The following is a 25,838-nucleotide window of genomic DNA, read 5'->3' on the forward strand; positions in this document are numbered from 1 at the left end:
ATGCTATAGAAGCAAGAGGGACCAGATCACACGTGCCTCTGCAATAGGGCAGAAAGTGCCAATACACAAGTGTGCAAATGGTACAGATTAAAGCTCTTCCAGTGTCAACTGGATGGCTTGCTTCAGACAAGCTTTAATCTTTGTAGTTAGGGTAACAGTCACAATAAGGAAGTTCATACTGAAAAAGTACGCAGCGCTCAGGCTCAGTAACTGGGGTCCAGGGTGTGTGGTAGAGAAACATTTAAAGGGACACTGTCAAGGTTAGAGGGACCAAATTTGACCTTTTGTTTCTTCCCTCTGTCTGCTGAGCAGCCCACTTGATTCATAACACTTTCCCCTTTAATCCACCCACACCCCCCACAAAAAAACCTTTTTACATGCGCTTTCAATGACAAAAACTCAAATGGCACCAGCCCAACATATAGGCGCAACTCTACAACAACAAACCAGTGTGAATGTATGATGGAGAGGATCTTTGGAAGGGAAAGATCTAAAGTTTCAAGCTTTTAATGGGTTATTGTAAACAGTGAAGAAAATGATTTGAAAAATTATTAAAAAAAAATACCTTGACAGTGTCCTTTTAACCAGTGCAGCAGAGAGAGAAATAAACTGTAAATAACAGCCCAACAGCCACGTCAAGTTTAGTTTTGTACGACAGCAGTAAAATCAAGGCTTTAAACACATAGCATGACAGAAGCATTCTGTTAGCTCAGAAGCTGCAACCACCAGAGAAATAAGGAACAGACTGTATAGACACCAAAATGGGAAAGTCAAGGCATATAAATGGGCAAAAGAAAAGCAGCTGGTGGGGATTGGGGGTGGGGGGTGGTGAGGGTGTAAAGGGAGATGGTGTCAGAAAGCAGTGAGGAATAAAGCAAAACTCAGTAAAACAGAAAAGGAGAAACACGGAACAGTGACGAGAACAACAAAATCGAACAAACAAACAAACAAACAAACACCAAACCAAAAGATTACTGCCTCCTCTGACTGACAGCAAGGATGACAGACTGCATCTCTGGTCCACTGACTGGGGTCCACTGCTCTAATTCGAGACTCCGCTCTTCAGAATAAGAGAAACAGCACTTAGGCCCCATCCGTTTTCCACCTAGTTAAGCACTTTAAAGACTGTTGCCAGAGAGACCAGGGATAGTTCTGAAACCTGGAGTTTTTCCCCATTAACTTTAAAATTCCACTTTGAAATTTAAGAAATATTTGGAAAACAGCAAATACCTGTCCATTAGGAAATCAACACTGACTGGGAAAAAACCAAAATGCAGTTTTGATATATTTAAATCTTGAATCTGTTTCTAAAATCAAGCTAGTCAGGTATGTTCTACTTGACAATGAAAAGAACTGACAAACCTGAGCAGCCCTTAAGTACCTGTTTCAGGTTACCATCTTCCCCTTGGTGAGAACCCTTGAACTGTTAGTTCCACGAATAGTTGTTGAAAGGAGCTGAAATACTGGCCATCTTTAAACACAAGTCACAATTTTAATTTTACCTGGCCATTCTATTCTAGCTTCTTATACTGCATCCTGAGAAAAGAACCTAGCAAATGATTGCAAAAGGCTAATAAGTACCATGTTTGATGGCAGCTGGATTTCTAGATTACAACATATTAAGAACCCATTAACAACAAATTAAGAAGGAAAAGGATCTCTGATATCATTTTCTAGCAAAGAATCAAACAAAAAGGGTACCACTTGACACAGATTTTTTTTTAAACAGATTTTGATTCTGACTTTCCAGAGCCATTTATTTCTCTATGAAAGGCTCCAAACAGCTCCTTCAAACAAGAATCTGGTGAGTCTCCCGGCTCTGAATGGGTACAATCTTGATTGCTTTGATCCTGTAGAAATCATATGGAGCATCCCTGAACATGGCTGGGGGAAGAGCAGCCTGTGTATCTACCCCATGTAGAATAAATTTAAGGAGAACCAAGCGACTTTCTGGATAAGGTCCCTAATCCTGCAAGAAGTCATCTCATAGGAAGGCAGCTCTCCTTAGTTCTACCTCTAGTTGCACTGTCATCATGAGGTCTTTAGTAGGTCTTCAAAACACTGTCCATTTCTCTGACTTCCAGTCTGCATAAGTTCTCTAGCAGCAAGGCAGACTGGAGTTATGGGCAGGTAGGTTCTAGACACCCAAAGTTCTGAGATTTAGCCAGAGAAATCCTCAGGAAGACTAATACAATGAAAAATAGCTATAGTGACCCAATTTGGCCAACAGAGGCTTTGGTAAATCTCTGCTGATACCATTTCCATGCACTTCTAAAATGATGATCAAACGAAAGATTAAGATTAGTACCTTTGGTAAAACCTGGAAGAAAAATTTACATCGGAAGAGTCTTTAATTTAAATTCCCAAATAGCTAAAAGAAAGGAGATATAGCATTATATAATCCCTAAAGGGAGAATAAGAACAACAGGTGTGTCCCTAATCCAAATAAGATTCATTGTGATTCTAGAAATGGAGATGGTTGCCTCCTCCCAATTTTTTACCTCATAAGAAATCTTTAGGAGATGTCATAGACTTCCATAAACCAGTAACTAAGCTGTGTGAAGGCACACACAACATGTCTAAGGAGTTCCCTCTAGTAGTTTCTAGCACATAGTAGAGATGCTCCATAAATTTATTAAATGAATAATAAAGTTTGGAAAAGCAAAGTCAGTATTATAACTATATTTGAAAGGAAAGTAACTATTTTACAACTTTAGGAACATTAAAGGCAGGCATGAGATTTTCTGATTTATAAAATGTAAAAGAGAAACTACCATTAAAATACTAAAACTATTTCCATAAAGGAATAGGAAGACTGAAAAGGGCAGTAGTTATGTGTCAAAAGTGTGACTAACCTAATAAGCATCACTGTATGTGAATATAGGCAAAAACTTGGTAAACTGTGGTAGGTACTGAGTATATACCCAATTAATGGCCTTTATAAAAGACCCAGTACTTGTTACCTGTCAAGTATATTTTTCTTCCTCATAACAGTTGAGCCACTCCCAAGGAGAAAATCAAGATCTGTTTCTCCAAGTAACTGAGTCTTTGGGCCTCACTTTGTAAAAAAAAAAAAAAAAAAAAAAAAAAAGAAAAAAGAAAAAAAGAAAAAACAAAAGAAACAACTCCCTCCCCACCATGGAGACCAGAGATCTTATAATGAATACATAATGCTACACACCAAAGAAATTTGATTAAGGTACCTTTTCATTACTCAAAAAAGCCAAAACAAAAGTCGATTTTAAAGCCCCTGAGTTACTAGTTGGTGTATAGGAGATACGGAAAGCATTTACAGTTATATTTCTCCCATCTCCCCACCAATCCATGCTTCCAGTATCCTCACTGGTGACTCCCAAAATATTTCTGAAATATGAATTACCCTGTTTCCCAACTATCTCCATATCCAGTTACAACATAGTTCTGAGTTTAACTCCATCATCAGTCAATCTGAGGGCAGCTGTTGTACTGGCTCTGTTTTTATAGGCTCAGAAGACACTTCTATTCATTGCGATATCCTATGTTAGAACCAAATAAGAAAGCCCTTGTTCTAGTCATCTGGAGCCATAAAAAAAGCTTCTATCAAAAACAAACACAGAAGCTCAACAGCCTAGCTGCCAGTGCACAACCACAGACAATAAAGAACTGAACTCTTTCAGGGATTCTTATGATTGTGATTAAAACAACAAGTTAACAGAGCAAAAACCACTTGCTGTGTGATTTTTCTCGCACAGCAGCAAAATGACTAGGTATGGTGGATGTGTTAAGACCGTATTACAAATGATATTTGTCACTCTGAGTTAACTGCTGACTTTGTGTAAGATGAAAATTAATTTCTATGTACTAACAGAACCATCAAATCACATTCTTTCGCACTGAGGCTGTCCACAAAGAATGAAGACAATCCCATTTCATTCGACAGTTTACTAAACAAAATCAATGGCTGAGTGAATGTCCACTCTAAGGCGGCTTTGATGCCTCTTTAGTATTAACTATTAAAAGAAAGCTCTTGGAGAAGGAGACTCAGCTGATGCACATAGGCAGCTGGGGTTGCACACACTTATTCCAGCCCCCATCTTCTCTGAAGCACAGGCATGCCTCAGAGATACTGCGTTCAGTTCTAGACCACCACAGTAAACTGAGTCAAATGAATTTTTTGGTTTCCCAGTGTATATAAAAGTTTTTTTACACAGTACTGTAGTCTAAGTGTGCAACAGCACTATGTCTACAAAACAATGTACACACATTAGTTAAAAAATACTTTATTGCTAAAAAAAAAATGCTAACCATCATCTAAGCTCTCAGTAAGCTATAATCACTGTTCACAGATTACTATAACAAATAATAATCAGAAACTCTGAAATACTGTGAGAATTACCAAAACCTGACACAGAGACACAAAGTTAGCAAATGCTGCTGGAAAAATGGTGCCAATACCCTTGCTCTATGCAAGGTTGCCACAAACCTTCAATTTGTGTTAAAAAGGTGGGGGGGGGGGCAATATCTGTAAGTGTAGTAAAGCAAAGTGCAACAGAACAAGGTATGCCTATAAGGAAATTTGATCTGGAACACCAGGCAATATATCTTGGGTTCTACAACGTATTGACCACAATGACCCTATGCAAACACCATGTCTCAGCTTTAGATTCCTCCCCTGCAAAATGAGAGAATGAAGTAACTGACCTACTTAATCCTCAGTTTCTAAAGTCAAGAAACATATTTGCAATTATAAGCAAAATTAATGGAACTAGAAGCTCTTAGCGCCTGTCCCATAAGCCAAAAGCCAATCTACTGTTTAAAAAGTGTCCATTTCTACTTTGAGCTAGACTACTGGGAACAGCAAGATACAGAAACATTAACATGTCTTCTTATGTTTGATTAACTCAAGGCAAACAGGACTCAATGCTGCAAAGAATTTTCTCCCAAATTTGACAGTGCTTGAAGAATCCTCCTTACTACTCTAGCTATATAGGAACAAACTGACTTAGGCCATGCTTGAGGGGAATACTGGTATACTATCTGGAAACAAATGTCTTTAAAAATGTGTTAAAGTTCCTCTAACACCAAGAAAAGAGATAACCATTTCTCTAGAGATTTCTACTATAAAAAATTCTTTTTACTATTAGAAAGACTAAATAAACCTGTTCTACATTCAGGAGAGTCTAAAGAAAAAGACAATGTGTCTCAACGATCATCTTCGGTTTGGATTCCGTTACTTCTTGAGGATTAATGTAATATCCGCTTCAGAGACTTTGCTTCAATTCATTTCTCTACATTACTGCCTATCTACTTAAAACACCTATCTGCTCTCATCCCTCTGAAGTCCCAACCTACAAATCAGCACAGTAAGCAACACCCTCCACCCTCAACTTCAGCTTTGTATCTTACCCTCACCAGTATAATCTCATCCTCCTTCAGAAACCTCTCCAAGTAAACATTTAAGAACAAAACAAAAAACCAAAAGGGGCACATGGGTGGCTCAGTTAAGTGTCCAGGTCTCTATTTCGTTTTAGGTTGTGATCTCACAGTTCATGGAATGGAGTCCCATGTTGGGCTTTATGTTGATAGTGTGGAGCCTGCTTGGGATTCTCTCTGTCCCTCTCTCTCTGCCCCTCCCTCACTTGTGCTCATGCTCTCTCTCAAAATAAATAAATAAATATTTAAAAAAAAAGAAAGAAAGAAAGAAAGAAAGAAAGAAAGAAAGAAAGAAAGAAAGAAACCTGTCTTAAACCTTCCTCTACAACCACGGTAAGTTCTAAGCCATCTTCACCAATGCTTTTTCCCTCCAAATCTCTTTCCATTCTTGCCCTTCCCACTTTCAGAGAGAGTGTCTCTCTCACCACCCCCCACCCTTGGCTCTTCTGTAGCAATTTATCCTTTATCTAACCTTGATTTTATGTTAATCTGCCTTGATTTTATGTTACTCATATATGTATCAGTAATATGTTTGTGGTTGGGTCGTTTTTTTTGTTTCAGTGGTGGGGGAAGAGGGGGAGCACAGATTTTTAAAAACACTGTTTTTTTAATGTTTGAGAGAGAGACAGAGTGAGCAGAGGAGGGGCAGAGAAGGGAGACACAGAACCTGAAGCAGACTCTTGGCTCTGAGCTGTCAGCACAGAGCCTGATGTGGGGTGCAAACTCAAAAACCATGAGATCATGACCTGAGCCGAGGTTAGACACTTAACCAATTGAGTCACCCAGGAGCCCAGGGGGAAGCACAGATTTTAATGACACTTACAATTCCGGATGTTCTTGGGTTCATAAAATATCTGGAGTCACTAGAATTTAAGACCCTTGAGGGCAGAGAATACATAGTCAATGCTGAGAACAATGCCAGATCTTCGTAAATATTTAATGAATACTTGATTGACTGTGATTGCTGTAAAATACCCCAGACTAGGGGACCCTGGGTGGCTCAGTCAGTTGAGCATCCAACTCTTGATTTTGGCTCAGGTCATGATCCCAGAGTTACGGGATTGAGCCCCATGTCAGCTCTGTCTCCCTCCCTCCCTCTGCCCCTTCCCTGCCTTGCCCCAGCTCACTCTTAAAAAAAAAAAAAAAAAAAAAAAAAAAAAAAGAGAGAGAGACAGAGACAGAGAACTTAACAGATGCAACAAGACTGGAATAAGTGAAAGTTTATTATATTATACTATTCTACTATTTTTTTTTCTTAAAGATTTTATTTTTAAATAATCTCTACACCCAAATTAGGGCTTGAACTCACAACCCCAAGATAGAGAGTAGCATGCTCCACTGACTGAGCCGGCCAGGTGCCCCTGCTTTTGTATAGGTTTGAAATTTTCCATAATAAAAAGCTGGGAAAAAATCATCTGTGTACATGTCCCACTAGACTGTAGGGTCTTATATTCCACAGACTGTCTTATTCCTCTCTATAGCCTTTACAGATCTTTACAGTGTAACGAAAGTTTACTGAATGGTTTTTTTGTTTTGTTTTGAGAGGAGAGTGCACACCTCTGCGTAGCGTGCGTGTGTGCACACACGTGTGCACGCACGCAGGAGGGGCAGAGGGAGAGACAGAGTCTTAAGCAGTCCCTGCACCCAGTGCAGAGCCTGACATGGGGCTTGATCTCACAACCAAGTAAGATCATGACCTAAGCCAAAATCAAGAGTAAGACACTCAACTGAGCCACGCAGGCACCCCAGAAGTTTACTGAAATTTTTTTTTCTCTGAATTGCTGAGTTAACCTCTACTTCCTCCTTTTTTTCTTGCTCATTCTATTTTGTTTATGCTGCCAGAGGCTAACCTGCGCCCCCCAAACAAGCCCTGGGAGGAATCTGAACCCAGACTGATGTGAACGGGAGCCAAAGCATTCCCTGAAAGTCTGTCTTCTTCTGATATGAACCCCATAAAACCTAAAGGCTTTAGTGAGGATGTACATGGAACTTAGACTAAATCCAAGAGTTGGGACCTTACCCTTTTTAGCAACAATAGCTAAACTATATGCATATCGAATCTTCCCTTCCTCAAAATATAATGATGCTTATATCCCCAGAATTATAAACTTCTTCATTCTTGATAGGGGAAGAGTTAGTAAAAATTTTTGAATACAAACTTTTGAATTTCACCCACCCTCCAAAATTAGGACTCACTTATAGTCTAAGCCTCTCAACATAGTTGTTAAACTACTCTCACTCTCCATAGCAAACATCACTTCCACACTATTACCTGCTAAGTATGGAAGCTCCTATGCCTCTGGTCAACAAATACTTTAATCTACCTAAGCATCTGAGTTCAATATCACCAGCTGGTTATTAGCTCAACAAAATCTTGAACCTACACACACAAAACTGAAGTCATAAAGAGCACACAGAGCTAAAGCACATGATGGAAGGCACAATACAAGGAAACGAAGAATCAGGCGTCAATTCCACAGGTCTCTTAGAGTAGGTGGCCACAGCCAAACAAAAAAATTACCTGTCTACCTAGCCTTCATTAAATGTCTAAAGATAAATGCCTAAATAGGCATGCAAATTTGCATTTATACAGTAATAATCCTTTCCTATATAGCTCAGAGTTAAGGAACAATCAGAATATCACATCATTTCTACCTTTGGCCCATACTGGTATGTGTGCACGTTCATCCACACATTTCCCCCACATTGTTGTTTTCAACTGAACCAAATAAATTTTGAAAAGTTCTGTTTGTCCTCAACTTACTGCTTGTCCATTGGCTTCATAAAGTGGGCATTTTTGCTTGATCTTGGCCAGTTCCATATTTACTTGTTTGCTGACCACAGCCATGGGATTCCCTCCTAAAAAAAACTCAAACTATTATATTCAACACAACTATGAAAAGAGAACAAAAAATTGAAGCAAAAGTATTTTTACTAAAAATTTAAAATACTCAAAGCTTAGGGTACGTGAATTATAGATCAAAAAATGTCCAAAGTAAATGTAGGATATATGAAATATGTAAGATAAGCGTAAAGAAGGAAAAAAACCCCATGTTAGTTAACATTTTATTATAGATCCTTCTAGATTTTGTGTGCATAAAATTAGAGACATACACACACTAAAGGATCATAACACATGTATTGTTTTGTAATCTTCTTTCAACTTAGCAATAAACTGGCCATCATTTCAGGTTAATATAAGGCTACATAATTTTTAGTGGCTGTATGGTTCACTTTGTATAATAATTTAATCTTCACAACTATGGGTTCTAATGTTTTGCTGTGCCACATGTAAAAAGCTCCAAACAACATGGTTCACTTGTCATTTTCTTGGGATAATTTCCTAGAACTGAATCTGCTAATAGGTCAAAACATGTACAATTTAAATTTTGCATATAGTGATGTATCTTTTCAGGAAGACTATTTGTCAATCTACCTCTTATGAACACTAAGAACAGTATCCTAAACCAAAATATCTTAAAGCCACATTTACCGCTTTAAAACAGAAGCTTGATAATGAGTCTCAGACCTTGTTTAACAGCACACAACTAAGGACTACTTACCAAGACCTGTTACTACCATAGCTCCAAGATCAGCTACATAGTTTCCCTTGCGAAATGTAGCCACTCGTCCACCCACTCGATCCTGTTTTCAGAAATTAAATGGCTGAAATCATCAATTCTATTTTAACCATGAGAACCTGGCATGGTACCATCCCAGGCCTCTTTTATAATTTAACAAGGTATAGTTTATACATAGCATGCAGTGTGGGCACAATGTGCAAACAAAGTTTAACTATTTGAGGGAGTGGTAGGTTAATGAATGACACAGAATTAAGTGACAGGGGATAGAAAACAATTTGACAGCCAGAGATACTATTTAGCTACAGCTGCTATTCTCTCTCTACCCAGCTGTCTCTAATACCATTTACTATACAGGCTGACCAAGGGCCACTCACACAGAAAATATCTGTTCACAAATTGTAACGTAGCACTAAATGCCATCTTTCTACCACCATGTTCTGACTCTTGCCCTTCATCCCCTAAGTCAGCTGGGAGTGACAGATGACTTCAACAAATGATTCTCCAGTGCAGCCCCATGCCCAGGGGCAGGGTGTCTACTGAGCATAAACTTTCGACAATAGCTCTCATTCCTCAACAGGCCCTGGTTTATCTCTGCTGACCAGGGAGGTTCCATGGGAAAAATTACTGAGCTGTAGTGATACTTCAATCATGGATATTATGAGAATACTCTGTAACCTCCAAATAAACAAAAGTAAAACAAAAACCTGTCAGCTAGATTAGGACCCTGCATGGGTAGGGATCATAATGATCCCATTATTCATCACTGTATTGCTAGTACAAAGGGCAAGAGGGCACACAAATGTTTCCTGAATTACCTATATTTAGTAAGACCACATAAAAATTATTCTGATTTCTTCATACTCTATTTGAAAAGAATATTTTAAAAAATTAGCAATAAAAAGCAACCTAGATTGTACTGCACAAAACATTTTGAAAGCTTCTATAAAATTTTAGATTTTTAGGTTACCTGAGAAGTGTTTGTTTTATTGTTCTTTTTTTAAATGGTGTAAGCCCAGGGAGGCCTTTAAGCCACTGGAAGATAACTAAATATCAAAAATTACCCATGAAAATAATCTGAATAGTAGCATCTTAATTTGATGTTCTTTTTTCCCCCACTCTGTGCCATCATCCCTTTCCTCCTTCAATTTCCATTTCTCTTTCTAGGACAAATGATAAGGGAACCAATATATCTGGCTTCATCAGGCCCTCAAGACAGCTGCTGCCTGAGAAGCACCTGAGAAGCACCTCTTTTACTATTAAACAGGGAACACAATTCACTATGTTCCACACTAAAAATAACTGCCACCTGCACAGGGTACATCCACGAAGGCCCAAAATTTGAAAGCTAACTGCAAGAAACAATGACTTGAAAATATCCATCAAAGGGCTATATGGACCATTCACAAACTCTAAATACTCACTGAACACCTTTCAAAGCTTTATTGTCAAAAATGCTTTATCCAATATACTAACACTATCTAAAACACTTTGAGTACTATATAAATCAGTTTGGTTTAGTTCAAGTTGTAGGATTCATTAATTTGCAACAGATAATTTCTTATTGCACTGACGAATACCTATCATATTTCTATTAGGTTAGCTTCTAAACACAAAATAAAATTCTTACCCTGGCTTCCAAAAGTGTAACATCCATTCCGAAACTTTGTAATTGACGAGCTGCTGCCAAGCCAGAGACCCCAGAGCCTATGATAATTACTTTTCCTGTCTTTTTAGCTAAAAGTAAAAAACAAAAATTACAATATTTGGTCGTAGGTTTAAGAATTTGTATTCATCATTTTTTTAAATCATGAAAACCTCTAGGTTCTTAACATATCATGATGTCTTACCAAGTAAACAATTCACTTATTTTCAAAATAGAGAAACTAATACAAATAAGCAAATATCTGAAACTTATAAACTTTAATTCAATGTTAAAAATTTATAAATGAAATCCTTTAAACATTAACTTTCTCAATACACCTCAATCATCTGCTTTGGTATCTGTGACTGGTTAACTTATGACTATCTGTTTCATTTACTTCCCAATTATACTAGGACAATTTGAGTAGCCAATTTATTCTTAAAGCTGTTTTCTTTCAGCTCTACTTCTGCAGTCCTTAGTATCTCTTTTTGCAGAATTATTAAAGCATCAAAAATAAATAAATATATGTGTTAATTCTCAAAATATCCCTATCTCCTGGATTCCTGGCAGTATAAAGAACTGGTCAATGAGAGAAAACCTCAAATCTCTACTTTCATAACAGACTTCTCTTGTTTTTAACAATTTTTTTTTAATGTTTATTTATTTTTGAGAGAGAGAGAAAGACAGAGTGTGAGTGGGTGAGGGGCAGAGAGAGAGGGAGACACAGAATCCGAAGCAGGCTCCAGGCTCCAGGTTCTGAGCTATCAGCACAGAGCCCGATGCGGCACTCACAAGTTGCGAGATCATGACCTGAGCTGAAGTCGGACATTTAACCGACTGAGCCACCCAGGCGCCCCAACAAATTTTGTTTTCTGATTTTTCTTAAATTTGAAATTCAGAATCTTTCACTAAAGTACACCTGTCAGACCAGAAACTACAAGAAATGCACATTTATGAAGAGATTTTACTTTAAATCTCTTTAGACTAAGAAATTAAAAAAAAAATGCTAAAAGCCTCCTAGAAATAAAACAGAGTCCTAGAATTGTAACTTAAGACCACGAAGTCCACTGGCCAAGTCCTTACTTGGTAGGGGTTTTATCCTTTTGTAGATGCCGAAGTTGATAAGACCGTGACGCTCTAAATAACTGTGAACTCGGTGGACAAGCACAGTGTCACCTACGGAATAAATGGATTTTACAACATATTTATATTTTAGGCAGCTTAAACAGAAAGCTCTTTAACTCTTCTGTTTTTCCATCATGAAGTTATTCTGTAGTACATATTATCCACGAGCCTCAGATAATGTGACTCCTTTAGAAAAGTGATTCCTAGCATATTAGTCTATGATGTAGTCCAAAACGCATATCATAGAATTTGCTATTTTAAAGAAGGACAATACGCTATAGATGAAATAAAGGATAAAACCAACCCTTTAAAAGTAGTATTATATCAGTTACTTTGACAAAAATTTTTCAAGACTTTGTTGGTGGCAAGTGGAAAATGAGAAAGCCAGACAGCCAGCCAATCAAATGTCAACAAGGTACGCCGTGGATTAAAGTTGAAATGTAGTCCTTGGGAAATTATTAGCGATCTCTTGAACTTACAGTGTAAAAACTAATAATTAAAAACACACATAATAGTTTTCTATAAGGCTTATTTTTGCATAGCACAAGGCAAAGATGGAAATATGAGTGAAAAACTCATTATCAGCGAACTATAAGCCAAAACTAGTCCCACTAAAAACACCACTTACTGTTGTAAGGCGCTTCTAATTGTTGAAGAGTAGCCTCAAAGGTCAGCTGAATCTTTGGATTATCCAACCACAACTGCAACTGTATTTAAATGATAGAAATTTTATTACACAAGCAGACATAGACTTTAAAATATCTTTTCAACTTTAAGGCCTCAAATATTCACTTTCCTTTCATTGAAACAGTGAGGGTTATATTCCTGACAAACTGATAGAACACAAAGCCAGGTCAAATGAGTGAATTATTGAAGAAGCTGGAAGATGGCACAAAAACAGACACATAGACCAATGGAATAGAATAGAGACCCCAGAAGTGGACCCACAAATGTATGGCCAACTAACCTTTGACAAAGCAAGAAAGAATATCCAATGGAAAAAAGACAGTTTCTTTAATAAATGGTGCTGGGAGAACTGGACAGCAACATGCAGAAGAATGAAACTAGATCACTTTCTTACACCATTCACAAAAACAAACTCAAAATGGATGAAGGCCCTGAATGTGAGACAGGAAACCATCAAAACCCTACAGGAGAAAGCAGGAAAAAAACCTCTCTGACCTCAGCCGCAGCAATTTCTTACTCAACACATCTCCAAAGGCAAGGGAATTAAATGCAAAAATGAACTATTGGGACCTCATCAAGATAAAAAGCTTCTGCACTGCAAAGGAAACAATCAACAAAACTAAAAGGCAACCAGCGGAATGGGAAAAGATATTTGCAAATGACATATTGGATAAAGGGCTACTAGTATCCAAAATCTACAAAGAACTCACCAAATTCCACATCCGAAAAACAATCCAGTGAAGAAATGGGCAAAAGACATGAACAGACACTTTTCTAAAGAAGACATCCAGATGGCCAACAGGCACATGAAAAGATGCTCAACGTCACTCCTCATTAGGGAAATACAAATCAAAACCACACTGAGATACCACCTCATGCCGGTCAGAGTGGCTAAAATGAACAAATCAGGAGACTACAGATGCTGAAGAGGATGCGGAGAAACGGGAACCCTCTTGCACTGTTGATGGGAATGCAAACTGGTGCAGCTGCTCTGGAAAACAGTGTGGAGATTCCTCAAAAAATTAAAAATAGATCTACCCTATGACCCAGCAATAGCACTGCTAGGAATTTACCCAAGGGATACAGGAGTGCTGATGCATAGGGGCACTTGTACCCCAATGTTTATAGCAGCAATTTCAACAATAGCCAAATTATGGAAAGAGCCTAAATGTCCATCAACTGATGGATGGATAAATAGAACGTGGTTTATACATACAATGGAATACTACTTGGCAATGAGAAAGAATGAAATCTGGCCATTTGTAGCAATGTGGATGGAACTGGAGAGTGTTATGCTAAGTGAAATAAGTTATAAAGAGAAAGACAGATACCATATGTTTTCACTCATATGTGGATCCTGAGAAACTTAACCGAAGACCAGAGGGGAGGGGAAGGGGAAAAAAAAAAAGTTACAGAGAGGGAAGGAGACAAACTATGAGAGACTCTTAAATACTAAGAATACCCTAAGAACTGAGGGTTCTAAGAACTGAGGAACTAAGAACTAAGAATACTAAGAACTGAGGGTTGATGGGAGGTGGGGGAGAGGGGAAAGTGGGTGATGGGCATTGAGGAGGGCACCTGTTGGGATGAGCACTGGGTATTGTATGGAAACCAATTTGACAATAAATTATACACACACACACATATAATTTATATATATATATAATGAAGAAGCTGCAAGATATTTAGCCTAAAAAAAACAAAAAAACAAACCTAGTAATTTGCCAGTATCATACAGCTGACAAGGACCAACTCAGTTACATGACTCTGGAGATACTGAGCAGGTAAAATCCACAAAATCAGGGGCACCTGGGTGGCTCAGTTGGTTGAGCATCTGACTCTAGCTCAGGTCATGATCTCACACTTGGTGAGTTTCAGCCTGGCTCTCTGCTGTCTGTGCATCTTCAGTCCCCACCCCACCCCACCGCCAGCTCCCTGCTTCTGCTCTCTCAAAAATAAACAAACATTTAAAAAAATCCACAAAATCAGGGGCACCTGGGTGGCTCAGTCGGTTGAACGTCCGACTTTGGCTCAGGTCATGATCTTACAGTTAGTGAGTTCGAGCCCCGCGTCAGGCTCTGTGCTGACAGTCAAATCCTGGAGCCTGCTTTGGATTCTGTGTCTCCCTCTCTCTCTGCCCCTAGCCCACTCGCATTCTGTCTCTGTCTCTCCCAAAAATAAATAAACATTAAAAAAAATTTGTTTTTTAAATCCACGAAATCAAATGATCAATTAGATATGCAGAGGTGGCAGGGGGAGGGGGGAAGAGATGCCAAGGATATTCCAGTTTGGGGCTTGTACAACTATATGAGTTGGTATGTTACTCACTAAACGAGGGCCACTCAAAGAAGGGATAATGAGTTTAGTTTCAAGACAACCAAAAAGAGATACAAGACTAGCATCTAGATAAAGAGCTAGGGTTCTTAAGAGAGTTAAGGTCTGGAGCCATTTGCTTATGGGTGATTAAATGAAGCCAATGTGCAGAAGAGGGGTCCTAGAGCAAAAATACACCAGAGGCAGGAAAAGACTGTAAGGAGCCTTAAGGAACTCCAACCAGTTCACAAAATGGCCCTTTTTTAAAAGATAAGACTACAAGGCTGTCAGAGAAGACAAACAACCAGGTAGGCAGGAGAAAAAACAGAATACTGTGTTAAACTAAGTGTGTTTAAGAAGAAGGGAGTGGTCAATTATTTCAAATACTGCTGAAAAAGCAGTAAGATGGGGAATGAAAAATATTATGGTACCATCAATAGACTCTAACATAAATGCTCTTCAAACTGAATACACATCTGTAAAAATGCAAGACCAACTAAATACCACCATATTTAAGTCTTAGCTAAAAATTAACTGCTCCACAAAGTTCAACAAAGAAATGTGGTTCTGTATAAATATAATTACAAAGGGATACGACCAAATTCATAAGCACCCTCTACTTTTCTCGGTGGCCACGGTCAAGGCAAAATGGACTTCCTCACATACACACCAGGCCCAAGCTCCTCACCCTTCAACAGAAGCCGTTTTCCTCTGTCTATCCTATAAAATAAAGCTCAAGTCATGGTATGTAGTTCAATAATCCTAACGTTGTGGTTTCAAAATTTAGAGGCAAAAGATGTAGTTTAAGATGAGAGAACTGAGGGGCGCCTGGGTGGCTAAGTTGGTTAAACGGCTGACTTCGGCTCAGGTCATGATCCCGCGATCCGTGAGTTCGAGCCCCGCGTCGGGCTCTGTGCTGACAGCCCAGAGCCTGGAGCCTGTTTCAGATTCTGTGTCTCCCTCTCTCTGACCCTCCCCCGTTGATGCTCTGTCTCTCTCTGTCTCAAAAATAAATGAATGTTAAAAAAAAAAAAAAAAAATTAAAAAAAAAAATGAGAGAACTGACACAATTCTCATAAGAGAATGATTTGTGTTCAGTTTTATAGCCAAAGGCCACAACTCTAACCTGGGCCAGTCCTTACTTCCCGAAATCTGGATTTTGGTCACAGAATATAAATCAGAGAAAACAGAAATCACTGTAAACCAACCACTCAAATTCAAGTAAAGAATGAAAACTTTCCTCAGAAGAAACAACAAAAAAAATGACAATCTTATTGAAAAAGCCCATTCAGGTCAAACGTTGATATGCTATACACAGAAGCTGATTCTAAGACAAACAAGTGTCGAAATATACAGTATGAATTTTCCATTCACTTTTAAAAAAAAAAATCACCGGTTTTTTCCATACACCCCAAATCCCTTTATTCTGTACTACGAGAACCCAGCACAACCCACCAATTACTCTAGCTAAATAACATTTAGCAATCTAAGTTCAGCAGTGGTTTTGCAATCTAATACCCAATATAAAGAAGTTAGTGGTAGCTAAAAAGCAGATATGCTAAAAATGACATCCCTGAACTATATTCAAAGTAGCTAAAATTACAACATAAATTTCTTTTACTTTATATCACCTTAGAGTATAATGAATATGTGCTGCCCTTTTCTACTCTATGGCTAAAAAATTTCTGATGAATAAAGGACATGAAAGAAAAATTCAGAGAAAAAATGGCTAATAAATGTGAAGAAGTCAAAGTAATTAAAGACATGGAAAAGAAATGAAATATTTTTAGTCTATTACAGCAGCATAGATTATCATCATTTTGATAACCAAAGCAAGGACAGAGCAATGGGAGTGCCGACTGACTCAGTCTCTCTGGGAGGCAATTTGACAATATATATCAAAACTGTTCCTATTTTTTGACAAAGTAGTTTTCCTTCTAGGACTCTACCATTAGGAAATAATAACCCGAGATATATAGACTCAAGAATGTATAAAGCTACTCAGAGCTTAATAAAGCACAAACAGACATTTAAATGCCTAAATTAAAAGTATGACTCAACTGTCAGATGAAATATTATGCAGACATTAAAATCAAGCATTTGGCCTGAGAAGGAGGTTGAACCAGATGACAAGAACAGAGTAAGAGTTTCTTTCATCCTGAGAAGGAAAGACAAAATGATTATTTAAAAAAAAAAAAAAAAAAAAAGTTTTGGAGAGCCTGGGTGGCTCAGTTAAGTGTCCAACTTCGACTAGGGTCATGATCTCACAGCTTATGAGCTCAAGACCTGCACCGGGCTCTGTGCTGACAGCTCAGAGCCTGGAGCCTGCTTCAGATTCTGTGTCTCCCCCTCTCTCTGCCCCTCCCCCATTCTCTCTCTCTCTTCCTCAAAAATAAACATTAAAAGGGGCGCCTGGGTGGCGCAGTCGGTTAAGCGTCTGACTTCAGCCAGGTCACGATCTCACGGTCCGTGAGTTCGAGCCCCGCGTCGGGCTCTGGGCTGATGGCTCAGAGCCTGGAGCCTGTTTCCGATTCTGTGTCTCCCTCTCTCTGCCCCTCCCCCGTTCATACTCTGTCTCTCTCTGTCCCAAAAATAAATAAACGTGGAAAAAAAAAAAAAAAATTTAAAAAAAAAAAAAATAAATAAACATTAAAAAAAAAAGTCTGGGGCACCTGGCTGGCTCAGTCAGTAGAACACCAGACTCTTGATCTCCGGGTTGTGAGTTCGAGCCCCACATGTGGTGTGGAGTTTATTTAAAATAACAGGGATGTCTGGGTGGTTATGTCAGTTGAGCATCCAACTCCTGATTTTGGCTCAGGTCATGATCTCATGATTCATGGGATCAAGCCCCACATCGGGCTCCATGCTGACAGTACAAAGAGAGCCTTCTTGGGATTCCCTCTCTCCCTCTCAAAATAAACATTTAAAATAAATAAAAAAATTTTTTTAAGTTTAAATAAAGATTCTTTGCATTTATGAGGTTATGAAGAATGAAAAGGATGCAAAGAATGTATGGAAATAGCATTTCAATTTTTTAAAAACAAAAATTAAGTATACTTCTAAAAAACTACCTGAAGAGAAAAAAACAACTAACTTTTAACGTTACCCCTGGATAGTGGTACATGTTATAGATAATTTTATAATTCTTTCCTCTCTTTTTCCCCATATTCTCCATAAAAGTAATAAGCACTATTAATAATCCAAATGGAAAAAAGCAGACATGGAAACTTACTGTGCGGTTTCTAATGAACAGAAAAACCTTCTGGGTCTGCTGTGGTCCACTGATAATATCTGGAAAACAGGCTGCTTCTTGAGAAGTCATCCGGTCATGAGGAAGTCTACTCTGGAAAGCTGCACCCTCCACACCTAGCAAAGAAAGCAAAGGACTTCTGGGAAACGTGCAAGTAAACACAAAACTAGGGATAACGAGACTGCGTTTTTTTGCCTGAAGAACCCCTGTAAAGCTCTGCCTCATTCACAGACTGATCTTACTTCCTTTAAAAAAATTTTTTTTATTTTGCCCAAAAGCTCAACATCTTTAGAATTTACTCACTTTTTTGAGCTTAACATTCCAAAAATTACAGTTTAGTAATGAGTGACACAATCTACCTTAGAAAACATAGCAAAGCCTTGAGCATATTTTCTTCCTCCACAACATAACTTTGTAACACTAGAAGATACTCTAATTAAAATTAGCATCACTGGTAGTGCACATTAAATCTTAAAACTAAAGAACTAGAATAGAGGAAAATATGTGAACAGAAAAGCAAAAGAAACTAGAGTGAAAACACAACCAAATGCTGTCTTTTAAGATTACAGCAGAGAACACGGAGAGGTCTTTAAGGTTTAATAACCAACAGTAAGGAACGCATATCTCATCAGTGGTACCACCCATTAGTTCCATAAGTCAATACTGGCAAACAGTGAGATCAGTTAGGCAGACTACAATGAAGACACAGAAGAAAGCAAGGAATTTACCTTTCCCAGCAAAAACATTGGGAATGCTTTACTACACACTGCAAGTAAAGTATGCTACTGCATACTGTATACTACATGTACATATAATGTATACGTATCCTCTATACAAGTAAAATTGTATTATTTTGAAATGTATTGTTTTGAAACTCTTCAAATTGGGTATTTTTATATGTAGTTAGTACATCATAGTAGTTAAGTACATCTTTCTAAGATGTCCTTACAAATATACTTCCATGAATTTTACCTCTATCTCTAAGATCACCTTATAAAAGATATACTTAACTACCAGCTCATGGAAATATCAAGACATAATTTAAAGAGTTTCAGAATTCAACACCATTGAAGTGATTATATGCAATCAAATAGGCTCCAGATATCCATATTTAATCATTTAAAGCACATAAAACAAGAAGTTAGAAACACTGATAATGGAAACAAAATTAAAGGAAAGGCACAGTGAGACTAAGAAAATAAAAAGAACAAGGCAGGTAAAGATGTAACTTAGAAAATTATAGCTAAGCTATTAGGGTGTTGTTTCCACAAAGACATTAAACACTACCTAGAAATGGTTAACAAGAGGTCAAGCAAAAATGCCTAATGCTAATATGGACTGCATATTAAGAAACAAAATTCTTGGGAGAGAAGAAAAATTTACCCACTGACAGTAGATAATGAGGACACATGTACTTACATTACTAAACCAACAATTCTCTCATTTAATGAATCTAACTTAAAAACTGTCAGGACGATTAATTATTCCCTAAGGAAAAAAATAATCAGTAAGAGCCATACTACTGAGGGTAGAACATGAAATTAAGGCAAGAAAAAAAAAGGCTGGCTATCAGGGATATAGGTTATTTCAGTAATGTGAAATTTTCTAAAACTATATATAGCTTTGATGTCCCTAGTCACCTACCACCCAATCAAAATAAACAAAAATTAAAACCAAGACCAAAAACATGTCTCATTATAATGGGCATTATCTACACAATAATCCTGAGTACTCAGAACAAATATCTCTTAAAATAGGTTACCTTCATAAGTGTATACGATTAACATGAAAACCAACGAACTCTACAAACCGTACTTCTTCCTCCCCAAAACGGGTAGTTTTCTTTTTTAGCTATACTAATTTCTACATGCTTATTAAGTCATCATTGAACAGTAATCCTACTGCAAAATATTACTGTCAAAGACAGTCAAAAAACCACATAGGGAAAAACACTAAATTTTATGATATTTGGCTCCTCATTCCAAGTGCTTGTATGTCAAAAATCACTCTAAAATAGTTGGCTAACTTTGAGAATCTTGAGAATATGTAACAATTAAAAAAATTTAGGGGCGCCTAAGTGGCTCAGTTAGTTAAGCATCTGACTTTGGCTCTGGTCATGATCTCGTGGCTCCATGAGTTTGAGCCCTACCTGGGGTTCTGTGCTGACAGCTCAGAGCCTGGAGCCTGCTTCAGATTCTGTGTCTCCCTCTCTCTCTGCCCCTCCCTTACTCACTTTCTGTCTCTCAAAAATGAATAAAATTTTGTTTTTAATTTACATAAGTCATGTGGCAGTTTTAGAAGTATCTTTAGGGGTACCTAGGTGGCTTAGTCAGTAAGCGTCCGACTTCAGCTCAGGTCATGATGATCTCATTGTTCGTGGGATCAAGCCCTGCATTGGGCTCTATGCTGACAGTGTAGAATCTGCTTCAGATCCTCTGTCTCCCCCTCTCTGTGCCCTGCCCCTGCTTGCTCTCTCTCTCTAAAATAAACAAACATTAAAAAAAAAAAAAAGTGCCTATAGGGGCGCCTGGGTGGCGCAGTCGGTTGAGCGTCCGACTTCAGCCAGGTCACGATCTCGCGGTCCGTGAGTTCGAGCCCCGCGTCAGGCTCTGGGCTGATGGCTCAGAGCCTGGATCCTGTTTCTGATTCTGTGTCTCCCTCTCTCTCTGCCCCTCCCCCGTTCATGCTCTGTCTCTCTCTGTCCCAAAAATAAATAAATGTTGGGGAAAAAAATTAAAAAAAAAAAAAAAAAGTGCCTTTAAATCAAACACCAAATGATTATCAAAAGGAATTAAAGAAGCCAAAAGTTGTGACACTAATATATGTGTGGAGTAATATTCTTCTCCATTTCTCTCTTCTACATAACATCCAAAACACCCAGTTATTCTTAAATACTTTGTCAATTTTTAAAAACAAAAAAGTCTCTACTCTGTAATTATTTTCTTCCTCTTGGTTTTTAGGGATGAAGACTATTATTTCAAGGAAGGAAGACCACTATCAATATAAAAGTGAAAATTGTATAACATAAAATTCTAACCTTTTATCAAAGAATCAAAAAATAGGTTAACTTGGAACCTAAGCTGTTCAAAAGCTAAGTAAAGCACTCTTTTAATAGGATATTTCCAAAATGAACTAACAGACCACTCTGGATAATGTAACTCATAAGTATCACCTTTTGAAGGAAAAACCTTAAAGAATACAATTGACTTTAATAATATCCTTATTAAAAAGTACCAGTAGTACATATAATTCAGCCCTAATTTACACTTAGTGTTTGTGTGCTCTTAACAGAATCTGGTATTCCGGAAATTTAGAATGTTTCAAAGATGCTATCCTAATTTTTTTAAAGCTTCAAGGCTGCCTACATATCAATCTTGCCCCTCAGTTTAATTCCTTTCTCTCAATTTCACACAGGAAATTCCAGCATCACCTTTCAAAATGCAGTCATGCTAAAGCAGAAATGCCTTTCTAATGGTCTGACAGGCTCACACTTTCTCTGAAAACATAGTTAAAAGTCATAAAATATTTAAGGGAATATAAAGACCTTTTTGGGTAGATTAGAGAAGCAGAAAGGGGCGGGAGGGAGGTGAGGATATAGACACTCTATTCCATGAAATCATTTCCTCCCTGATTCTGACATATAAGTAGCACCTTGAGTAGAATAAGGTAACAGAGATATAACACTTAAAAGAAAAGAAGGCCTCCATAAAAGTTACTAGCTTTCATTTCTTTTTCACGAGGTAGATAAATTAACTAGATTTCTAGTTGAAGAGGTAAAACAAAAGTCTCACAAGAATCCTCATACAAAAGACTACTTAAATTAGTAAACTCTAGATGCACCATATTCAGTCCTATAATAGTTTAAAAATAAAGAATAGGGATAGAGGAAAGAAAAAGAGGAGAATCATATAATTTCTTATGCTTTAGATTTTTTGTTTTTAGGGTAAACGCACACTTTAAATGATTCTATGAGGGAGGACATAAGGACTAGTCTATGCATAAGAAAGAAGATCTCTGGGTTCTCTCACTCCTCCAAGTGTTTGTGTATCCTTGGTCATACCATTTAACTGTTTCAAGTCCTCATCCATAAAATGGGTGGATACAATATCTGTTTGACTGCAGGAAGTTAGAGAAAATGACCTCAAGTTCCCTTAACTTTTAAGATTTAAGATGTATACACCAACTTGATGTGGATTTATAAAAGTCAAGATATGATCCCGGTCCCAAGATACTCATGAGGGTCATTTGGCTTTATTTAAAAAAAAAAAGAATGTTGATTGCTTACAAGCACATGCTTCTAACTGATCATCTTACAAATGCATGCTTCTGAATATGGCAAAGATCTGAAGAGAGATCTTGAAGGGTTTAGAATAGTCACCACCACTCTTGGAAACACTGTAAAAAAATCATGTTCTACTAAACAGTAAGTCAGAAGCACCACAGTTTTATATGAAAGTCTGTTTTTACTTTCAGCAATACAACATATTATTTACTAAAGCAAAAGAGTAAATTTACTCACGTTAAAACAAAAAGCAACAAGAAAACTCAATTTATTTCTTCAAGATTAAAGCTCTAAAGGCTATCCCTGATCCTCAACAGTTCCATGGAAGATCCAATTGTGCATCATTTAATAAAGAGCATTCTTAAAAGGTTTATCTGCCACAGATACTCTGAATGAGGATTTTAACTCCTCTAAAATAACCATGTACTGATTATCAACCTCCAATCCTTGGGACAGCACTGAAACAAGTCTACCTCTAACATTCTGGATCCCCTAAGTACTAATTGCTGCATTAACAGTGAATTTTGACCCAAGAGAGTAAAATACAAATATTTCCTAGACCTGGTGTACACAAACTGCAAAAGACAAATAATTTTAAAGTAGACTTAACAGTTGAAAAGTGACAAACTCCAAAAGTGAAGTAACACCTATTCCAGTTCTATCATAATGTATATACATGTATCAGTCAGTTTTGAGCATTGAACCACACAAAAACATCCTGGGCAAAGGATGAAATCCAGACATACTACTTTGGATTCCTGGAACAAACTTTAATGGCTCCAGATGGGCCCTATAAATCATTTAACCTTTTACTTTTTCCTACAAGTAAAAATCTCATAGTTTGGTCTGAAAAGAAAGAGCATTTTGAGCAGACTTTTAAAAAAATGACTAATTTTCATGTGACAAAATGTTTACACTACAAAATAATTATGCAATGTTAACTGAAAAAAATGTACCCAATACTATCTAACAACCATTTCTGAAAAGTCCCTTACCTGCATAATTCATCTGACTAGTCCTAGAATGCCTTTCCGTCCTTTTTTTTTTTTTTTTTTTTTTTGAGGCTTTTGGCCTATGGCTCCTCCTCTCTGTGTGTTCAGCTATATTTCTTTTTAAAGGTCCCATGATTCTGTTTTGTATGTTTACTGTTACTATAAAAGCTGCTGGGGAGAAAAGTACCTGCCATCTCCTCAAAAACATGAAGAGTGGAGGGCTGAGATCGGCCTGAGGACTTCAAAAGGTTTTGCTTGCCTTTGTTCTGGCTACACTCTCCTATTCTACTACTCTGTCCTGCGAGTTAAATTTCCCCTGTGCTTCTGGCTAAAATGTGGATACCATAGCCAAAAACTCTTGCAAGCATCAATCCCTGACTTGGCGGCTCTTGCTACTAAGTGGCAAGCATCTAATGCCACCCTCACCTGATGCTTGGCCGTCTCCATACCCTCCAGAACTGTCGTCTTGAAGTCCTCCTGCTTGCCCTGTGGAAGGAAAGAGGAGAACTCAGGGACCTTACTCCATAAATTAATATAATATCTGGACATAAAGGCCTAATAGTTGGCGACTCACAAATTCACCACCAACTAGTAAACCCATATTCAAGAGAGCTCCTTCTTCTCAAATCAGGCCCAGGGAATCACATCATAGTCTTCCAAATTCTGGTCAGAAAATTTCAACTGTACACACTGATTCTTGTTGAAAAGTAGGAGAACAAAGTACATAGTATTTCTAATCACTAAATCCTTCCTGTCAGTCCAGCATGGATTGGGGGAAAAAAGGATTCCAGATGTCTTTTACTACTTGTTGCTATGCTAAGAGTGGTAGGTGTGGCAGGGCTCTAGGGTCTAGAGCTGCAGCAATTCAGCATCTGCTCAATCTCTTTATCTTCACCTTTCTATCCAAAAAGAATATACATAAAATGACAAGACTTACAATTTTATTTATGTATTTTTAAGTAGGCTTCACGCCCAGCATGGAGCCCAAAGTGGGGCCTGAACTCATGACCCTGAGATCAAGACCTGAGCTGAGATCAAGAGTTGGACGCTTGACCAACTGAGCCACTCAGGTGTCCCAAGACTTATAGTTTTAATGAAAAATTCTCCCTTTGACTTCAAAGAACTTTAAAGACTCAGCTCCAAAACAAGTTTCATTTACTAAGCATGCTAGACAGTGCTAGATCTGAATATGCCAGGCCTCCTTAGTAAAACTTTCAAGTGTACCACAAGACACCCTGCAGTCATATGCCTAGTAAACTAGATAGACACACACAGTGGGGGGGGGGAGGTAGAGGGAGATATGGTAGGGAGGGGGTCTCCTACCTCAAGCTACACAGTAAGCCTAAGAAATTTTCCTCATTGACTAATATATAGAAAACTTCAAGAAAAGTATCACAGCTTGAAAGTTCAATCAAAGTCAGGATAGATGATCTTCCGGACTCTTCCAAAATCTATCACCAAAACAGATGCTATGATCTTCTTAAGCTTCTGTCTACCTGGTACATTATGGGGAAACTACAGCATGATCTTTGGAAGATATGAAAACACTCTCCAGTGATCTGAAACTGGACAAGCTTCATTAAATAGTTTATTTTAAAAGAATCTCAACAAGAAAGATTGATTATCTACCATTTGAATTAAAGGGGAACAGGAAAGTGAAAATGACATCTCTATCTTCATGTATACCAAATTGTTTAGATAGAAATGATTCCTGACATTAGAATATGTTGCTAGAAGGTACACGCTCTGCTGTTAAGGTAGAATAGAATCTCATTCTAAAGCTATCTCACTATACTCCTGACAGGCCCTTTAGGTTCTAGAAGGTTATGGTTTTCATACAAGGCACAAGGTATAGGATTTATTGTTTACAGCCTTTAAAAAAGGGCATATAATTATGAAGAGATGATTCCAGTTACAAAATCCAATCTGCAAACATCTTGAAAATGCAGGCCCTATGTTAAAATTTTTAAAGTCTAAATAAAAAATACTCACTCTTAATTACTTCTAAATTTATTCATAAAAAATCTTTCAGAGTTTTTTTAAAGAAACTCTTCCAAACAGAACCCACTAGATCAAAAGACTGACTCAAGGGGGCGGGCTCAACACAATAAAATAAATACAGTTTCCAAGAAACATTTAAGCATTAGGAACAATATAGCTCCTCTCTCTCAAATTACGTTCCCCGCTTGGCAAAGAATAAAAGCAACAGTCTCTTGTCACAAAGGCATCTCACCATTTCTAAAAATAAATAAAACAAAAACCACTTTCATGCTAGCCACTAAGTCTGAATTATTTTATCCTTCCCATTTCTATCATTTTCCTTCTTCCCCCGCTACATGTCATACAGAATGCTAAATTATTTTAACCTGCAGGTAGCTCTTGACTGTTTTCTGTCAATGGTATTTAATAGAAACAGATTTCTTAAGCCTGACTTATGTGCTCAAAAGGTTAACAAGATTGCTCTTTTATAACAACGCAGGGAAGTCTTTTTTGTCTTCTGCTTTTGAAAAAAGGAACAAAATTCATATACTGTTAGTTGATAAAAATATAT

General features: G+C 37.7%; 1 protein-coding gene across 2 annotated transcripts in view; it reads right to left on the reverse strand.

Annotated features, from left to right (window-relative positions):
- KDM1A (lysine demethylase 1A) overlaps window positions 1–25,838 on the reverse strand; it is a 62,606-nt gene that overhangs the window by 15,582 nt on the left and 21,186 nt on the right. Inside the window, exons 3-9 of one of the 2 annotated variants that reach the window (XM_047084804.1) lie at window positions 23,714–23,773; window positions 17,996–18,129; window positions 12,392–12,470; window positions 11,722–11,814; window positions 10,624–10,730; window positions 8,976–9,057; window positions 8,177–8,271 (exon numbers count right to left, since the gene is read on the reverse strand). In XM_047084804.1, the coding sequence (XP_046940760.1) occupies window positions 8,177–8,271; window positions 8,976–9,057; window positions 10,624–10,730; window positions 11,722–11,814; window positions 12,392–12,470; window positions 17,996–18,129; window positions 23,714–23,773 (650 nt within the window). The remainder of the gene's footprint in view (window positions 1–8,176; window positions 8,272–8,975; window positions 9,058–10,623; window positions 10,731–11,721; window positions 11,815–12,391; window positions 12,471–17,995; window positions 18,130–23,713; window positions 23,774–25,838) is intronic. The other variant, XM_047084805.1, reaches the window with a different exon arrangement.

The sequence above is a fragment of the Lynx rufus genome, unplaced genomic scaffold (assembly GCF_022079265.1).
Source record: "Lynx rufus isolate CCGP_SWC_20201006 ecotype Redwood Valley unplaced genomic scaffold, mLynRuf1.p SCAF_2, whole genome shotgun sequence".
Classification (NCBI taxonomy): domain Eukaryota; kingdom Metazoa; phylum Chordata; class Mammalia; order Carnivora; family Felidae; genus Lynx; species Lynx rufus.